Genomic DNA, 21,134 nt, shown 5'->3' with positions numbered 1-21,134 from the left:
AGGAAAACATCATTAAATGTGTCATTAACGATTTCTCAATCAACTAGTTATCTAGATAATGTAAAAGTTCAAATATGCTGGCTATAAACTAGTACTTATTATTCAAAACTTATCAATTTTCTTTTGATAATAGGGATTCTTAACTTTACTATTCTTGCAACAGCCCATGGAATTACAAAAACAATAATAAAATGTGACGACAGCATAGTTAATCATAACAGAACCACAAGCAGCCACTACACCACTATAGGGGCGTCATGACCCTCGGCTAATGTCAGCTTCTTTCTAGGAAAAGACTACTAAAAGCTGTGAAATGCTCAAGGAGTAAACAGAAATTGCTAATAAAAACACTGAAAAATAAAAAGGTATTAAAACATGTTTAATCAGAATTATCTAAAAGATGCAATACAATCAAAATAATCCAATAAAATAATTTATATTTAATTCTCAAATATACCAAAATCTATTTGTAGGATCCATGGAATCAGATCACAACTATATATTTTCCTTAGTGAAGGCAGATTAGATAGTTATAAAAATTACACATGAAAAAAAATCAGAGAATAAGGTATAATTATGGTTATGCTATTTAATCATAACTAAGGTAGAGTAAAGCTAACTTTAGCCTATGAGACAATTATGCAATACATTATTTTACACATTTGAGTATTGTATATAATTGAAGTTATTTTTGGTCTCTAAGAATCAAACTTTGCATTTTGACTGTTTTAAGCTGATCTTTAAAATGGTTCAAATTCCACAACCACCACAGTGCAATAAGGCTGATTTTCATGTGACATATATAAAAATCTCATTATTCTCTCAAAGAGAGAGGGCCTAACAAAGAGAACATTTTTCTTAATGAGTCAAGTGTCATTATGAGTGTTGCCATACTATTAGTAAGATCCAACATCCTTTTAGTTTTGTTGTTGTTGTTGTTATTGTTTGTTTGTATTTGCTTTTTGCCTCAAAACTACTTTGGCCTCATGGCACATGCCAGTGTACATACACCAGTTCCTTGGCTGCTGCTGCATTTAAACACTGTACTATTTTTGGCCACATCATTTAGTACACCTGGATTTATCTTTAAATTTTTAAAAAATATATAAGTCTAAATCTTAATGATTTAAAAAATAACTTCAACTTAAATATAGTAAAATAAAAAGAAAAGAAAAACAAAACAAAACACTGCTCCCTTCCAAAATTAGAATGGGAGGGGGCAACCACCCCCAAACCAAAAAGAGAACAGAAAACGAGGATTCAGAAGGTCAACAACACATTTTGAAGTTTGCACAGTAAAAAGGAGGAACTGAAACTCAGTGGGGGAAATCATGGAATATATGATTTTGGAACACTGGGTCTATGGAAAAAAGGAAATTGGACTTCTATTTCAAACTAAGCATAAAATCAATTCCAGTTGAATTCCAGAACAAATGAGAGAAAAACTGAAACTTTTTAGAAATATAAAAGAATATCTTCATGATCATGGGGTCAAGAACTCAGAGAGATTAATAAAACCTTAATCAGCTAGGTGCAGTGGTATACACCTGTAATCCCAGCTACTCAGAAGACTAAGGCAGGAGGATGGCAAATTTGAGGCCAGTCTCAGCACTGAGCAAGACCTGTCTCAAAGTAAGTGCCAGGACTGTAACTCAGTGGTAGAGCACCTGCCTAGTTAGCATCATGAGGCGGCCCTAGGTTCAATCCTCAGCACCTCAAACATATACACACCCTAATCAAAAGGTCAAAGATATTCAATTACATTTAAAAACTTCTAGGCATCAAGATTCATTATGTGGAAAGTAAAAAACATGTACAGAACGGGAGAAGACCCCTGCAACACAGGTGAGTGAAGGGCAGGTGAGCCCACAAAGTCAGTAAGAAAGCAACAGACAACTCAGCAAAATAAACAAAGAAGCAAAAGACCCTTAATAAGTACTCCACAGAGAAAAAAAATCAAAATTCCAAACACATGAAAAGGCACTCAATTTCATTAGTGAACAGAGAAGTGCAAATTAAGACCACAATATGATATACCTAGATTCCCAACACATTTTCAAAAATTAAAGTCTGATTATACCAAGTTTTAGAAAGGCAGTAGAAATACTTGGAAGAACTGTTTGGCATGACCCATTAGAGCTGGATCTCCATGAGTCAGCAATTTCACTTCTAGGCATGCACCGGAGATAGGTACAAGAATTGCTAATGAGAGCTGGGGCTATAGCTAGTGGTAGAGTGCTTGCCTAGCACATGTGAGGTACTGGGTTCAATCCTTAGCACTGCATAAAAATAAACAGATAAAATAAAGGCATTCTGTTCATCTATAACAACAACAACATGTTAAGGACAGTCCCAAACTGTAAATAACAACCATTCACCACAGCAGAATGGCTAGAATGTGCTATATATAAACCATGGCATACTACACAGCTTGGCTACTAAACAAATTACTGTGACATGCAACAACATAGAGAAATCTCATGAATCTTAAAGAATATCAAATTTTGCAAAATACCACCAAGGGAAGAAGATGTAAAATATTACAGAAATGAGGATATTCATGTGAAGCTCAAAAACAGATAAACTAAACAATGTAGGTATTCACACACCCATAGTAAAATTACAAAGGAAAGCAAAGAAGTAATTGTCACAAAAACTGAAATGGTTGTGATATGGGAGAAGGCAGGAATTTTATGAGATATGGCAATATTCGTTGTCTTGACCTGTATGCTGGATATAACATGTTTGCTTTAATCACTCATAAAACCGTACTTATGCATTTCACACACTTTTTGGATGCACATTTTACAATAAAGGCTTAAAATTCCATTCACTTTTTGCTTCTACCTGCTCATGGGAGGATCACCAGCCCTAAGTAATAGACCACTAGCTTCTCACTAGTAAAAACGATATGAATATCGTTTTTAGAGAAAGAGACTACTGAAATGTTCAAAGCACTAAGTGGTCATTCATCTTAAACTGGGAGAGGACTATATGGGCTATTTGGAAGAGAAATAGAATACAGACATTTATTTTAAAACATGACTAAGTCAAAGAAACTTGAAGGTCATACTGTAGTGTTGCTTTCTGAAAATTGTGTACTAAAGAACCGGAGAGAGCTAACTAGCCAGAGTACCAGTGCCTAATAACTGCTTTCTTTGCTGACTACTGCAAAACATCTAACACCTGTGTGTGGGTACATTTTCTGTGTGAATGGAGAATGAAGCTGGAACCAGGAAGACAGGCATAACATTTGTGTAAAGAGCAATTTGGTCTCCCACTGCCTCACTCCACATCCTTTCCAAACTTCACCAATCAATTAACTCTTCCTATGTGAGCCAGAAAGAAGTTGGGACATACAAAGCAAAGGAGAGAGAAGAAACACTGGAAATAGTCCACATGTGGTACACTCAGGCCATTATACATGGCAGAGAGTTACCAAATACTAAAGCCAATCCCAAAAAACCAAAGGCCAAATGTTCTCTCTGATATGTGTATGCTAATCCACAACAAAGGAGGGTGGGGAGAGGAAGAATAGAAAGAAGTCCATTGGATTAGACAAAAGGAAACAAGGAAAGGGAGGGGGAGGGGAATAGGAAGGACAGTAGAATTAACTGGACATAATTTTTCTAGCCTTGTATATTTGAATACACAAGCAGGGTAAATCTGCATCATGTACAACCACAAGAATAGGATCCTAATTAGAATAAATTATACTCCATGTTTGTATAACATGCCAACGTATGTATGTTTGTATAACATACATTCTAGGGACGTGTGAAACTAAAAAGAATAAAAAACAAAACAAAAAACAACAAAAAAAGTTTATTTGGCCCTCTTCCTACTCAACTTCAGGCCAAACAGGTAACTAGTATGGGGGGTTACACTAATATTTTGAGGTCCTCAAAAACAGCATCATTATCTTACAATGAAACTCACCACCAAAAGACTCTACACAAGCAAGAGAGCTTCCACACCTTGTGAAGGCCTCCTAAAGAAGAGACAGTCAGGAATGAATAGACACCCAAGGGAAATATCCAAAGTAGAAAGCAAAGAACAAAGGAGAAAAGGAAGGTGAGGTGGTACAGAAGGAGGAAGAGATGGCAGAGGTGAACAAGGAAGAAAGGAAAGGAGGAGGGGTTAGAAGCAGAGGAGGAAGCTAAGAAAAGAAAATGGGAAAAAGAGGAAGGTAAGTAGAAAGAGGAAGAAAAGATATCAAAATAATCAAAAATAAACCAGCAAAAAGAAGATCAGTAGGGAAGAGAGGAGATATAGGGGAAGGGAGGCAGGAGAGAAGGGGAGGAATGGGGATTGAAATCAAATTCCATGAATGTATGATTTTTTTCAAAATGGACCCAGCTACTATGTATAACTATAATACTAATACTCTAGAAATTTTTTTTGTAGGAGGAGGAGGAGAAAAGAAACAAGTTGAAAAAAATTATATTGTCAAAGATAAAAAGTTGCAAACATGATACAAAAACATGCCTAACATGCCTGAAAGAATATGAAGGGACTTCAGAGTTAGAAGATAATGTTCAGAAAATTTTGGAACTCTCTCACAAAGAGAAAAAGAGAAGAAAAAAGCAATAGGGGCTGGAGATGTGGCTCAAGCAGTAGCGCGCTCGCCTGGCATGCGTGCGGCCCGGGTTCGATCCTCAGCACCACATACAAACAAAGATGTTGTGTCCGCCGAGAACTAAAAAATAAATATTAAATCTCTCTGGAAAAAAAAAAAAAAAAGGCAATAAAGAGAGAACAACACAAAATTAGAGGACCCATTCAAGTGGTCCAATGTCCATATCCTAGGTCCTACTTAATAGGAATTTCAGAAATAAGAATGCAATAATTGCTTGGAAATAAAAGGCCTGAGAGTTAAGTCTTTTTCCTCTGCATGTTAATTTTACAGATAAAGTCTAAAATTAGAAAAAAAATATTAAAAAATATAAAAGTATTTGCATGTTATCTTAAACACTGAACAGAATATACTGTATTGAAAATTAAGCCTGGTGGGAGATGGAATTTATTAGAAACCTTGTAGACACTTGTCTTTTTTTTTTTTTTTCTAGGTACTGGGATTGAACTGGCGGGGGTGGGGACGAGGGTGGGGTGGGGACGGATTTGACCACTGAGCCACATCCCCAGCCTTATTTTGTATTTTATTTAGAGACAAGGTCTCACTGAGTTGATTAGCACCTCACTTTTGCGGAGGCTGGCTGCCAACTTGTGATCCTCCTGCCTCAGCCTCTTGAGCAGTTAGGATTACAGGTGTGTACATCACCACGCCCGGTGATATTTGTCTTTTTATACTATGCAGACACTGAACACAGTTAAAATTTTAAACCACCTTATACTGATGGGCTGAGAATACATAGCAGTAGAGCTAAAGAAAATATGTCATCAAGTTGAGGGAAAAAACAAAACATCAATCTTAATTGAATTAATCTTATTTGATATGGTTTTATAAGTACAAACAACTCTAGCTTTGAGAGCTAGTAACATCAGTTCAGGTGGCTTATTTAAAGCATGTGTTACTATATTTATTTAAGATTCTAAATCTGTAAGTCTTATTAATATTTTAGAGTAACATATTTCACTCCAAACTAATTCTACTTCTTGGTTTGAAAACCAGAATACTGAATCACAGTCAAATTCTTGTCATCCTCCTTACTCATTAGCTGATATACCTGGTATTACAGCTATTTGCCACTGTGCTCAGTACTTTTTCTACCTTTCTATTCAAAATTTAAAACAGAATTTGTCAACCTATTGAAAAAAAAAAATCCCAACAACAAAACAATGGCTTCTTCCAAAATTGTCCTAATGATCCCTGCTTCCTGGCAGCATGCTCCTATGAAATCCCCTCCCCTAAGACATGCTATGGATTTATAACACATGTATGGTTAAATTATGGTTATAGCCAATAAACAGAATTAAGTGAAGTGATGAGCTATCACTTCTAAGATGACTTTACAAAGATCATGGCTTTCATCTTGGGCACTCTCTGGTTCATTCACCCTGAGGGAATCCAGTTACCATGCTGTCAAGCAGCACTATGGAAAGAACCAAGGACAGCCTGTGTAACTCTGGCTAGGCCTGGCTAAGCCTGCCCCTCTAAGTAGACAGTCTGGGCCAACAGTTTGCAATCTTGAGATCCTCACTGGAGACACCCAGGTAAGTCAAACCCAGATTCCTGGCTCACAGAAAATGATGTCATCAACTGTCTATCATTTCAAACTCTGAGATTTTGGGAGTAATTTGTTATGCAGCAATTCCCCTACCACCAAATGTAATCTAAAAACATTACACACTTTGAGGCAACAGTACAAAACAAAAGTCTAAATAACATTCAATAAGATAAAAGCGCTGACCTTAAGTACTCTTCCTGAAAGACCAATAATTTCACCATCTTTTGGCTCTACTTCTGTAGCAGTGTTCACATCACCACTTCCTGTTGTATCAATGATATCAATGATTTTTGGTTTTCCGTCTGTAGTAACCTGAAAATCAAGACAATTATAATATGAATTAGATATTAGGTTTTTATCCTTAAAGAAGCACAAATGTGTGTGAATGTGCAAAACTTCTTACAAATATCTGCACTTATTTTATGTATGTATGTACATGCGTGTGCGTGTATGACAGGGAATAGACCCTGGGCCTAAAGCACACTAGTGAAGCGCTCTACCATTGTGTTGCATCCCCAAGAGAACTGTATTGTTTTAAGTCAAAAGCCTAACGAATATTAACCAGCAAATCTTATCATGAAAACACAGAATCAATCAAGTGGTTTCATATATTCATAAACACTTACAAAATATTTAGGTGTACAAAAATTCCTGACCCGACAGATCACTTACTAAAGAAATCATCAATAAATAAAAAAGAAAAATATGGAAAGTTATACAGGGAAGGGAGACAGGTGGTGTGGGCTTTTAATTTTACCTCAGCTGATCAAGGAAGGCTCAGCTGATCAGGTAACATTTGAGAAAGGATTTGATGGAGGAGAACTTTAGGGTGGATATGTGCAAAACCTTAGGGAACAAAGGTTCAGAACTATTTCATTACCGTCATAAGAGCACTGCAATCTAACAAATGCCAAGCCCCCACATCTGTTTTTCTCTAGGCTTTGCCATTTCAGGAATCATCACACATCCAGCTGCTCATGCCAGAAACTCAGAAGTCCTCCCCTGATTCTCTAGTTTATGCTTCACCTGAGGCTATCAGGAAGTCCAGTTAATTCTTCCTCTAATACAGAATTCAAATTCCTCTTCTATGATTCTCACTACCATTGTTCTGATCCTCCAAACCATTAGCAGCTCTTGTCTTTCTAATGTAGTTTACTCCTTGGAGGTCCCTCAGATTCCACTGTTGGCCCCATGGAAAGCAATACTAAAAAAGCTTATGAGGTCTCTCCTTTAAATCCTTCAGTGCACCCACAAAGCACTCAATAGGAGAGGCCCTGCTCCACCTGACTTCTGCCATTCCCAGTCACTGCCATCTCTAACCATGCTCACCTCCTTTCAATTAGAATGTACCAAACTTTTTCCTTTCTGTACACAAGGGTCAGTATTTTGTACAAAAGTCTGCCTGGAATTCTTTCTTCATTGTTTCACAGTATGCTATCTTATATTTCAGTTTTCTAGTAAAGTGTCACCCCTTCAGAAAGGATTCCCCAGTGACCTCTTTTAAATGGTGGCCTTCCTAAACTCGATTATTCTTTCATACTGTACCCTGTTTCCATCACAGAACATAATTCAATTTGTAAATACACAGATGATTCCTTATCAATTTCTTCTATCAGAAGATATGCTCCCCATAACAGCAAAAAAACCCACAAAAAACAATTTATACAAAGTTGTATTCCAAATAAATACATAATGTGGAAAATACCCCATAACCTATCTTCACCTTCATTCAAGGAGGAAACATCATTGACCTGAAGTCAAGAATAACAAAAGATTACTAATAAGTCAGACAGAGATCCTTCTAATTAGAAACCTAATTACCAGTATAAAGCACAGGAAAAAGCTTAATGAGATATGATGGCTTATTTACCATCTACTATTTCCACAAACTTTCCTTATAAAGATGTCTCTCTCTTTCACTCTCATACACATTATATACACAAATTCTCATAAAAAATTTCTCATATATCCAATTTTTCTATCCAGGTATTTTTCTTACTTTAACATTACTGGCGATCACGCCATTGAAGACTGAACAACAACAACAAAAAGAACAACAGAATTCAGGGTTAGAAAGAAGATATTTTTAAAAACCAAACTAGGTAGAATTTTGCAAAAGAGCTTTGGGAGAAGAAGGAAACTGAACTGCTAGAACTAGAACTACATCCTTTATCTTTGAGGAGGGAGAGGTGTCACATGGGAAAGCACTGAAAGCCTGCACAGAGTAATTATGGGTACAGCCAAGATAATAAGCCCTGTGTCCTGGGGTGGGAGACAGAGAGATGCTTACTGAGATACACTGGCTAGACAACAGAAGCTGCCCACAGGTTTTCCCAAAATGTCAAGGATCTAAATTACTTTATGTATCCACTGTTACCATCTTGGTGGAGGACTGATGAGAGTTGGAAGCCATTCGCTAAACACTTGCAGAGCAGACTAGAAGAAAAAGGGGGAAGTTTGCAAACTAAACCAGACGAACAAAGTCAATGTGTTTGAAATTTCAGGGGAGATATTGAAATGTTCTTTTAAGCAAGGGAAGATTTCATACGCAAAGATTATTTAGTGAATTTTATTTTGAGAACAAAATGAATAAGACAGTCTTTGCTTATAGAATGTTTACTATCAGTTGAGAAAACAGGTGAGTCAAAATAATTATAAGACTATTAATAATAGAGGTAAATATATAAAAGTATACAAAAATAAAACCCAACTTGAGGAATGATGAAAAGCTAACTGGAAAAAAAGTAATAAAATTAAGAACTGCCAGGTGCACTTGTGCACGCCTGTAATCCAAGCAGCTAGAGAGGCTGAGGAAGGAGGATCATGAGTTCAAAGCCAGCCTCCGCAAAAGCAAGGTGCTAAGCAACTCAGTGAGACCTTGTCTCTAAATAAAATACAAAATAGGGCTGGGGATGTGACTCAGGTGAGTTCAATCCCCAGTAACAGGAAAAAAAAAAAAAAAAGGAACCAATGACCTATATATGTGGTTATTTAGTTATTATACTCTATTATATTTAAGTGAGCATAAAATAGATTTTTATAGAACTACTTGTATTCTCCTTCCCCAAATTCTTCCCCCCAACTCAAGAAGACATTGGACTTTCTTATTATACAAAGATATTCCTTTTTTTCCATTCATCGAAAATATTTAGCATTATAAGCAGATTTTATACAAAATAAATTTTGATATATGCTTTCAAAGAATCTTAACTAGTAAACATGTATGTGAGCAGAAACAGTAAATTACATTTAAGTCCTATTGGTGGTATGAACAGATTGTTATGAGGGCAAAGAAGGCAAAAAATGGAACTCTGTTAGCAAGGTTATTCATATTTGAAGCCATAGGCCCTAACATAACAGCTAGTTCATATATGGTGGGGAGGCTGAACTAAATCAGTGAGTTTCTCAAAAGTAATGGGATCCAGACCTCGTTGAGTCTTAAAAGGATTAAGCGGGAGTTTACAGTGATTGTAGAAGGCCTCCTGGCAAAATACACTTCATGCAAAGGCATGTGCTGGGAAAACACCTGCAACATCTGGATGTAGAGACAGCGGAGTGCTCATGAAGGAAACAAGGGGAACAGTGGGGGCTGGAGGGGCCATGAACAGAAGAAATGGTGGGGACTGAGACTACACAGGAGGCTGCTAGAGGTGGACCATACAGGGTCTTACGTACAAAGTTCAAATCCTTGGAATTTTATTCAAAAGCAATTAGAATTTCAGATTTTTTTAAAAAAATAAAGTTTGCTTTTTAGCAAAAACAGCTTAGCTATGTGAAGAATGGATCAAAGAGAAGCTAAACTGGTGGCTGCCTCGTGTGTATTTTCTAGTCCTGCCTGTGAAATCTGCCTGGTCACCTTTATTGCCTGTTCCTCTCCCCATCTCTGTTAATAGCCAGAGTCTACAAAATGTTTAACCCAACCTTAGGCATCTGGCAAGTGCTTAAATATTTGCTGAGGAACTATTTAACCATTTACTTATCACTCCTTTCACGCTGTTCATGCTCCACTTTTAACACTGCTGGATAGCTATCATAAAAGAGAACTTGGTCCAAGGAAGTCACACAGCAATGCCAATTCACGTGTTACTCTATATATTTTCAACTGTGCCTCTAGTCCATTACTCAGATCCCATTTGGTTCTCCAAATAGCCAATTTGGCTTTCTCTTCCTTCCTTTATTTCCATCCACCTCTCACCTTAATGATGAATACATATATCTACAAAATAAATTTGTCAAAGGTAAAAGGAAAAAGTCTTTTAAAAATCCACTCATGTTTGCCAGCCATCTTACTGAATCTTTTTTAAGTGGCCCTATTTAAGTCAATACCTCATACTTAAAGTTGTTAGAAGAGTTATGTTTTCATTTGATTTTGATATTATTTGAATATTTGTTATTATAAGCAATAATATACATTTGACCTTCAAATAGTTGGTGAGTAAAAACTCAGCATAAACTCCTTCTGCTAAATATATTTACTTAAAAAAGTTAGCATTGATTTTATGCTTCTCTTGAGAGCTTTAAAAAGTCACATGTAATTAATCCTTTCAATTTTCATAGCAACAGTATGGGCTGAACACTATTTTTACTTTACAGAGTATAACTAATTTGATAAGCAGATCTGGAAATTCTACAAAGAAATATCCACAGCAATACTGCTCCAAACTTTTCTCATCCTCTTATGCTGACAAAAAAAAAAAAAAAAGTGAACCACTTAACCCAGCTGTTTTCCTCCCACATATCCCTACAAAAAGTAAATATCACAACAGAATGGGAAGCACTACTACTCTGTAACAAAGCCTCAATGAACGGAGAGTTTTCCTGTTTTAAGTCTTAGGAATTATTAACATAATAACTACTACACAAATACAGTTGCCTGGAGGAAAGGCATCACCTCTTCCTCTTCTAATTTATAGAAGCTGCCACATTAAGGTGTGTTGCACTTCAGAGCAGCAATGCAGAATTAACACCAGGAAGCAAGATTTCCAGAGAGTGGCCAGACTGCCACCCACACCCACCTTGCTCCAAGTTATTAAATTCCAAAATGCTACCTCAATTATCAGAAAGCACAATAAAGGATATGAAAGGGGAGGAACATGGAGGGAGGGGGGAGAGAAAAAGAATTATTAAACATCACTGTTTAGTGTAGAAAGAGGGCTAAGATTTACAGATGAAGAGTAAGGAAGTGATCAGCATACAGTAGGGTTAATTAGGGAAGACTTTGACTTGAATAATGATTATATGCTGTTTATTAGTAGATTTCAGTAAAAGGCTAAATTTACAAAAGCCAAAGTTTCGAGACAGATGGTTTTTAGAACTGAGACATCTTTTAAAATTACCTTTCAGTATCTTTATATGATCTATAAAGTATTTGATCTATAGTATCTTTCTATGATCTAAAGATATTTGACTAAGGTAAAACTAAATAATTTTAAAACAGCAATCAAGTATGTTCTCCTATGTTTTGAGGTTTTTAAAAATAGAAGTGCCTCGAAAGTGCACCCAAACCAAACGAAATTGGCTTCTCTTTATGTAAAACGAAGACCAAGCCACAAGAATAGATGACCCTAAACAAACACACTGCAGACAGCTTAAAAATTGAATAAGCAAAACTATTAGAGGAAATGATTCCGGAAGTGGACTCGGTTATCTTCTGGAAACCCAGTTTTGGCGTTTAAAGATAAACTATTCTTCCTAAAACCAAATCTTCCAAACCACAGCATAAAAATGAAGTCCTGATAGGTCTTTAGCCCTATCTTTCCCCCACCCCTGGCCCCCAATAATAAAAACCGTACAATTCTTGTTTAACAATATCAGCTGCCGGGTGTCCAAGACAAGAGGGTCCGCAGAGACCGCGACGAGATGGGAAGGAACCCGGAGGTGGCCGGCCTGGCGGTGCCCAAGCAAAAAGGGGCTTTCCCGGGCCACGACGTGGACCCGGGCTCCCAGGACCAACCGCGCCAGGCAGCCTGCTTTTGTCTGGGCCGGGAACACGGCCCAGCCCGGGCCCTCGCCCACCCCGCGCCCGCGGTGCCCGGGCGCCGCCGGTCCCCTGCGCGGACACCGGTGCCCCCGCTCCCGGCTCTGCCCTCTGCCTCCTCCCGGCGCCCAGCTCCCGGCGCTGCCCACCCCGGCCCGGGCTCGGCCGTAGAGCGGGGCTCCGACCTGGGAGGCTGCGTCCCGCCCGCGCCTCTCGCCCTCGCACCGGGCCCTCGGGGGCTGCCTCACCTGCATGCCCGGGGCCCCGGGGTCGACCCCCGTGTCCAGGACGGCGATGAGCACCCCCCGCCCGTCATACTCCGGGTAGCGGCACAGGAAGGAGGTGGCCCCGGTCTCTTTCTTCGGCAGGAGACCGTGAAACGGGAAGGGCTCCTCGGTCGCGGCGGTGGCCATGGACACAGGCTGGAGGACGGACGAGGAAGAGGCAAACTGCCAGGCTGCGCGCGGACGAGCAACGCGAGGACACCCGGGCGGCCGCGGGGCAGCGGCGGGGGCGAGGAGCGGGGCCTTTCCGCCGCCAGCCAATCCCGGCCCGCCAGAGCGGGGCGGCCAATCAGGCGCCGCTACGTAAGCTAACGGCGCCGCGCTCCGGAGCCGGGCCGGAGTGTTGCCCGGGCTGCAGCGGAGGGGGCGGAGTCTGGGCGCACTGCTGGAGGGTTCGGTTCTCGAACTCGCCTTTGTGGAGTCCCGGCGTTGGCACGTTTAGGAGCGCCGCCCTTTAAGCAGAAGGTTCTGGATCGAAACGCTCCGCAAGAAGGCGGGAGAGGCAGGGGCCGCGTGGCAGGAGGAGCGGGAACCCTGCTACGCGGCCGACGGTGGTTTCCGAACTTGAGGTTGTGGAGAAAACTTTCCGTGCGGTCACTGCAGGGCCCCCGCCTGGTGCCACCCGAGCAGCCGGGGCCCGCGATATCGACCAAGTCTCGAGCACGCGTTTTTTGAAAGAGAGGTCTTAGATTTAGTGGTCAAGGTTTTGTGTTCCCAGTCTTGTGCCGCTTTCGTGGGGCGTTGGGGTGGGACGAATAGGGTGGGGATAGGCAGTAGTTTCAGTCAACAGGAAGTGGGCTGCTGGCCGTTCTGTGGGCTGTGTGGCCTGAACCGGGAGACTGACAGGGGCCCCTCCTGTCCTCCTTGCTTACAGTTGGCATCCGGGACGTCTGAAAAAGTTTTGTGTTTTGTTTTTTTGGTTTTTTAAATTGAAGTTCTTAATTGCTCCTTAAGGTTCTTCTCTTAATTATCAAACCATAATTTACAGTTTTTCAGATTCACTGTAGTGGTGATCATTTACTGCTGCAGTAGTAGTCCTTTAATGATCTGTGTGTTTGTGTTCATTTCAGGGTAATCGAAGCTTTTCGTGTGCCAAAAAGCCGTTTGGCAACTGAGACTTATCTTCTCAGATAGGACATCCCCCCTCCCAACTGAACCCAGGGGTGCACTGAGCTACTTCCCAGCCCTTCCCTCCCTTTTGAGACAGGGTCTTATTTAGTTGCCCAGGCTGCCCTTGAAATTGTGATCCTGCTACCTTAGCCTCCCCAGTCGCTGGTATTATAGACCTGTGTCACCTACCTGGCTCAGAGCAGTGTTTTTATTACATTTAGTGAAATCTCGAATGACAAAGGAAAGAAGTTGGGCTGAAATAGAGTTAAAATTATTAAAATTAATTTCGTATTGTTCCAGTAGTTTTGCATTGTGTGTACGATTACATATGTGCTGCTTTTTAAGCATTACATAACGGACTAGTTGTAAGTCTGATAAACTACCATAATTTCAAAATAGTGAAGTGAGCATAAATGAGATATCTGTAACAACCACACAGATGAACTGATTTTTCCTGGTGACCGAGTGACAGTTACTGCTACTATTGTTATGGTTATTGTCTACACTTATAATTAAAGGAAACAATTATGAGTTTGGTGAAAATGAAGGTTTTTTTTTTTTTTTTTCCTACGCAGGTTTTTTTTTTTTTTTTTCTTTCTTTCTTTTTTTTTAAGTTGTAGATGGACACAATACCTTGGTTTTATTTATTTATTTTGGGTACTGAGGATGGAGCCCAGTGCCTCTCAAGTGCTAGGCAAGTCCTCTACCACTGAACTACAACCCAAGCCCCAGCCCCCTTACACAAGTTTTGAGCCCCTCAGATTCTGTGCATGGACTCCAGGAAAAGAATGCCTGGTAAAGAGAATTCCTTTGTATGCCAGTTTCGGAAGCCCAGAATTCAGGAGACTTTCCATGAATTCTCAAAAATTGTTCTAATGGCTGTGCAGTGGTTTTGGCCAATTCCTTGAACTTAATTCATTCCAAAAAGTTAGAGATGCATATTCTCTCTGATGGAGAGGAAAAGAAGAAAAGTTAATGTTCTTCTTATTTCCAATTGTGTTTACATTATCTGTAGAAAATAGATTACTTGAGCAGGATGGAAAAAAAGAATGAAAAATCTAGAAAGACATTCAACCTATAACATCAGTGAAATGGCTCACGATTTGAAATGAACTGAAGTTTAGTCCCTTCATTTTACAGATGAGGAAACAAAGCTGAACAGTTGAACTGACTGCCATGAGTTACAAAACCAGTTATTTGAAAAGGTAGTTTCCTGGTCTTATCTCCAGTATTTTCTTCCACGCCATGTTGTGCCATCTGAAAGCATGACTCTCCACTCATTGAATGGATAAGGAATGTTCATTATGAAACCTAAGTGGCAGAATTTTTATTATATTCCTGTAATAGTCTTCAAGTTATTATTTTTTATAAGTATCCCATAAAGATGTTTTATAAAAACTATCCGTTGTACAATTGTAAGTTGACATATAACTTTGTCATCATAAGATTAAGAAAGTATAATGGACATAAATACTGGCGTTCTTTAAGGAAACTTTACATCACCCATTTAAATATAACCGGTTGAGTATAACTCTTTGATGTCAACCATTGTGTTTTTTATAAAATACATTTAAAGTCATACACTTTATATTACTTTTTCTTCTTGAAAGTTTATTTCCATTCTACACAGAATTTTAATGTGATTTCCATTTATAATGGACATATTGGGCATATTGATCATTTATCATTTCTGGACAAAAATACATCTACTAATATTTAATTTTTAGAAAATTTCTGAGATCAAAGTTTTAACATTTTTCTTCAGGATTAAATTAGATTTTGATTTCAAAGTTCATTTTCACAACACGAATAAATATTCAGCTTTGATTAAAAGTTACAGATGGTAGAGTATTTGCCTAGTTTGTGTATGCCATGCATTCATTCCCAACACAACAAAAGAAAAAAAATTATAGAACAAAACAATATTTTTAAAATGCAGCTTTTGAAAAGATGCATGATGTGAATAAGACATACTTTGATTAATGACAAGTCTGTTGTAGTTACAAGGATAGGGTTTCCATGGCTGTTTCTCCTGTAAAATTGAAACCATCCACAGATAATCTTTTAGCAACACCAGGATATGGAAGTATTATGTAACTTGCCTCAAAGGTGACATGAACAAGATTCAGAAGTGCAGCCACTCCCGTTCTTATGAGCCACTCATGATAAATGTCATCTTTTGCTATAACCTTTGCCTAAATTGGAGAAAAGGTGGATTTAATGAGACAAATGAAAAGTTTAAGATAACACAGCAAAGCACTATATGCCATTATGCTTTGGTGTTTATTTCCTGGCAGCTGTCCCTCATAGATTCTGGGATAATTTTGAAAAACTGGAGCCTTTTACTAATTGTGATATTAAAACTTATTCTTGATATAAAAGTACATTGAACTGGGTATTGGACTTTGATTAAAAGTTTTACAGACAATATTTTTTAAATTATCTTTATTTGATGCTTCAGAGGCTATTACACCTGTAGGCAGTACAGAATAAGATGATTTAGGATTTGTGTCTTTTTTTCTAAAATATGGGAGACCCAGCCATAAAATGAGACGTGCAAAAGAGAATATAGATCTGTCCTTCCACCACACGCACACTGGCAGGTAAGTTTAGAAAAGAGTAGATGGGATGTTTAATTTATTGTATTGAAATTATTTGTGAGTTTGTACCACAATTTAAAAACCACTATTTTATTTTTTTGAAAGACTTGTTTATTCATAGTTTTTTTTTTTTTGAAAGACTTGTTTATTCATAGTTGATGGCTTTGAAGAAGATCTCTCAGTTGGCCAAAGAGGATGAGGAGGTCTGCCACTCTTACTTCACCCTCCAGAGATAGCAAGGAAATGGTGCAGAGGCTCTACGTCTGGCTAGTTTTTTTCTAAACCTTGATGTTTTAGTGATTCCATCTTTGTGTTTATATTTTATTATGTCTAAGTTTCTGCTCATCTGTACCAATCTGGGTCTGTCTGTGAGTTTCAATGTCTTTGTGAAGTCTCAACTTACTACCTACTAACTTCTTAACTCTGTTTTGTATATCTTCATAATACTTAAGCTTGTATTAAATTATGTGTCTCTCCTCTCTAGATGCTAACTTCTAAAGGATAGATACCTAAAAATATGGTAGGCCCTCGACAGATATTTGAACAAACCTGTGATTAGTGGATCCACTTAGTTGCTCATTTTGGTCTCTACATTTGTGTCTCATACTTTCTGTCTTGGTTGTGCCTTAAGGTTTCTGTCCTGATTCAGATGTCTAAATTCATCACTGTGTGAGACACCAATTCATAGAGGCCAGGTCATGGGCATCCCAGTGACTGGGGTGTAGTGCACCTTGGTGTCTCATGTGCAGTCCCAAGTTCTTCTGGCTCTGTCAGAACTCCATTCTGGGGTTTACTCTGCCTCTTGTCATCTCTCAGGTTTAGTCCATTGGGCTGTGTCTATCTCAGCCTTCTTCAGAGTCTCACCAGCAAACGCATATGACTGAGCAGGATGATACTTTTATCACCTGACAGAGGTAGCAAACTGTGATGCAAGTCTGATCTTGAGCAAAAAGGATAGGGAAAGAAGATTGAGTAGTAGTGTCCCAAATAAGACCTTTAAGACCTTAAAGCTTGGAATAGCTTTAACTCAATACAGATTTATTCTTCATCTTCAAGCTAAGGTGTTATATCGTTATGCATGTTTACATGTTTTTCTCCTTTGTTTGACATTCTCAGCTAAGAAGAATTTTTAAATGTTGAGTAGGTTTGTGCTTCTTAACAATTAGACAGTTCATTGAATATGGGAAAGAAACAATGAAAATATAGATAAGTAAAACAAGGCTCAGACATGGGAGGAGAAGGAAGGAAAAAAAGGGACAAAACAGTTAATAGACCAAGGTGTTAGTCACCCTATGTAAAGTCAAGTAACAGGCTGGGTGCACAAAAACTCACATAGCATTGTCCAAAACAGGAAGTGCTGAATCAGATGACAATGCCCCCGTTCACATCACTTGTCCCACTTGAGGCTGCAAGTCAATATATAGGTATAGTGAAAGGCAATATTGCTGCACCACATCATTTAGAGAATACTTTTAAATCATTCTGTAGGCTCTTTCTTCATGCTCTTGTTTCCTTTGCTGTAAAGAAGCTTTTTAGTTTGATACCATCCCATTTATTGATTCTTGATTTTACTTGCATTTTAGGAATCTTGTTCAGGAAGTCAGTTCCTAAACTGACATGATGGAGAGTTGGACCTATATTTTCTTCTAGTAGGCTCAAGGTCTCTGGTCTAATGCCCATGTCCTTGATCCACTTGGAGTTGAGTTTTGTGTGGGTGAGAGAGAGGGATTAAATTTCATTCTGCTATATATGGATTTCCAGTTTTCCCAGTACCATTTGTTGAAGAGGCTATCTTTTCTCTAATGTATGTTCATGGCACTTTTGTCTAGTATGAGATAACTGTATTTATGTGGGTTTGTCTCTGTGCCTTTTATTCTGTTCCATTGGCTTTTATGTCTATTTTGATACCAATATTATGCTGCGTTTGTTACTATAGCTGTGTAGTTTTACTTATTTATTTGTTACCAGGAATTGAACTCAGAGATGCTTAACCACTGAGTCATATCTCCAGCCCCCCCCCCTTTTTTTTCTTTTTACATTTTATTTAGAGACAGGGTTTCACTAAGTTGTGGAGACTGGCTTTGAATTCATAATCCTCTTGCCTCAGCCTCCCAAGATGCTGTGATGATAGGTGTGCACCACCACGCCCAGCATCTGTAGTATAATTTAAGGTCTGGTATCGTTATGCTTCAAGAGTCTGAAGAAAGAGCCTACAGAATGAGAGAAAACTATTTGCCATCTACACCTCAAGATAAAGTGTTAATCTCTAGGATATATAACACCAAAACAAACAAACAAACAAAAGTCAAACAAATAGCCCAATTAATAAATGGGCAAAGGAACTGAATAGACACTTCACAAAAGAAATACAAATAGCAAACAAATATATGAAAAAAATGTTCAAAATCTCTAGTAACTAGAGAAGTGCAAATTAAAACTATGCTGAGATTTCAGAATGGCAACAAAAAAGAATACAAGCAACAATAAATGTTGGCAAGAATATGGGGAAAAGGTACATTCATACATTGCTGGTGGGACTGCAAATTGCTGCAACCATTATGGAAAGCGGTATTAGATTCCTCAGAAAACTTGGAATGGAACCACCATTTGACCAAGCTATCTCACTCCTTGGTTTATACCCAAAGGATTTAAAATCATCATACTACAGTGACAGAGCTATATTGATATTTATAGCAGCTCAACTTATAGTAGCTAAGCTATAGAACCAACCTAGGTGCCCTTAGCAGATGAATGGATAAAGAAAATGTGGTATATAAATGCAATGTAATATTACTCAGCCATAAAAAAGAATTGACTATGACTTTTGCCAGTAAATGGCTGGATCTAGAGACTGGCATACTAAGTGAAAGAAGCCAATCTCAAAAAGCCAAAGATTTGAATGTTCTGATATGCAGATGCTAACATACAACAAGATGTGAGTGAGTGAGGGAAGAACAGAAGTTCAATGGATTAGACAAAGGGAATGAATGCAAAGGGGGAATAGGAATACGACAGTGGAATGAATCAGACATAACTTTCCTGTGTTCCTGTATGAATATACCACAGTGAATCTCAACCTCAGGTACAACCACAAGAATGGGATCCTAATGAGAATTGTTATAGTCAATATATGTATAATTGTCAAAATACATACACTCTACTGTCATGTATCTCTAAAATGAAAAAAAAATTAAAAATGAGAATTCTTTTAAATCAAATTCCCTAAACTGTAGGGGTCATATGAGCATTCAGCATATTCCAGCTGTTGGAGTCCTCAAGATTTACAGCAAAGACTCCCACAGGTAGCTCCCAGGCACTGACATAGGAATACTGGAGAGTGTCAATTTCTGGGAGACAGAGAATTTCTCTGATAGCTGTCTTAAGTTCCAGAACCCTCCAGTGGATTTGCCAAGCCTTCCCTACTGCATGGTTGTTTGGGACACTACTACTTAATCTTCTTTCCCTCTCCTTTTTGTTCAAGGTCCGACTTGCATCACAGCTTGCTACCTCTGTCAGACTTTGGCAAACCTTTGACTATTTCCTCTTGTATAACTTCTTGAGCCCAACAGAGAATCCTTGCTTGTCTAATTCTGTCTTGATATCTGCTTTGTGGAGGAGCCAGAGTAAAATTCTGTACATAAAATATACACACGTTCCCATAAGTATGTATAAATGTATACAGTATACCTAAGAAGTCTCAACACACTGTAGTCTAAAGCAAAGCTTCCCAATTGGATTTATCCTCTCAGTCCCGGGGAATCTTCAGAATTTGACTATGGACCTCCCAGATTGATTGCCACAGGCGCTAAGGAGCTCACTCATTTTCTTCAGTGTGCCATTAATAGCTAATTTCACGGAGGTCCCCACTTACTATCCCTGTTTCTGAGCCAATAATTGGTCTTCGGAATACAGTAGTCTCCCCTTATCTATGGTTTCACTTTTCATGGTTCCAGTTACCTACAGTCAGCTGCAGCCCAAAAATAATAAGTGGAGAAATCTAGAAATTAACAACTCTTCAGTTTTAAATTGCACATCTTTTTGATGAAACCAGATGGAATCTCTTGTCATTTCGATTCATCCTGCCTGGACTATGAATCATCTCTTCATCCAATGTATCTAGACTGCACATCTTACCTTCATAACAGTTACTTGATAGCAGTCTTGGTTATCAGTGCATTATCTAGAGTTAGGTACTATCTATGGTTTTAGGCACTACTATATTTGTAAACAAGTATACTGACTTGAGGTATAACATAGCTGATACAGTCTATGAGCTGAGAGGACTTACAAATGGGAAGTCAGACAACTGAACGATTATAAAGGAAGTGGAGAGAAATTCTGGAAAATTAAAATTGTAGAGGTCACAGACTGATAGGGCAAGGCAATGGTCAATAGCCACCCATGTCTAGCCACTTGAGGATATCAGTGTTGGGAAACAGGAGACCTGGCTTTGGGAGACTAGGAACCTGAACTTCAGTCCTGGCTGGTTTGGCTTATGATTTTAGACAAAAAATACTCTGGGCCTCAATTTGTGTGGAAGGGTAATAATGGAGAGCCCTTTTTTCTTTTTATTTAGTGTTGAACATTTTTTTAAGTTTTTAAAGTTTTACATTAGTAATATACTAAGACATAGGATTTCTGATTCTTAAAGAAGTTATCCTTTGATGTTTGGTTATTGGCTTAGAGGTTGTAGACGTCTATTATTTTGTTCTTAAGCACTTTATGAATTCCGTCTTGGTCCTTGATTGGTAAAATGATTCCATCATCTTCTTAGCAATGTTTCTTGAGGATATTCAGGGCAGTCTGACCAACCTGATGGTTCTCATGAAATTGTAAATCCTCAATTCATTAATCCCGCTGAGTTCTGCTATTTGAAAACAAAGTTTTCCTTCTCAAACAGTTTCTCTGCCATCTGGTGACATAAGAGAGAACATTGAGGATACTAGAACAATTTTAACATCGGGATAGTGAGCAG

At 38.6% G+C, this 21,134-nt stretch overlaps 1 protein-coding gene across 4 annotated transcripts in view; it reads right to left on the bottom strand.

Moving 5' to 3' along the window:
* Window positions 1-12,662, bottom strand: part of Tpp2 (tripeptidyl peptidase 2) — a 67,178-nt gene extending 54,516 nt beyond the window's left edge. For all 4 annotated transcript variants that reach the window (XM_027938847.2, XM_027938848.2, XM_027938849.2 and 1 more), the window contains exons 1-2: window positions 12,414-12,662; window positions 6,372-6,500 (exon numbers count right to left, since the gene is read on the bottom strand). In XM_027938847.2, coding sequence (XP_027794648.1) covers window positions 6,372-6,500; window positions 12,414-12,578 — 294 coding nt within the window. In that variant the 5' untranslated portion in view covers window positions 12,579-12,662. The remainder of the gene's footprint in view (window positions 1-6,371; window positions 6,501-12,413) is intronic.
* Window positions 12,663-21,134: the final 8,472 nt, after the last annotated feature.

This window comes from Marmota flaviventris, chromosome 4 (genome assembly GCF_047511675.1).
Source record: "Marmota flaviventris isolate mMarFla1 chromosome 4, mMarFla1.hap1, whole genome shotgun sequence".
Taxonomy (NCBI): Eukaryota; Metazoa; Chordata; class Mammalia; order Rodentia; family Sciuridae; genus Marmota; species Marmota flaviventris.
The sequence above is the reverse complement of the archived record's forward strand: the minus strand, read 5'-3'. Positions and strand labels throughout refer to the sequence as shown.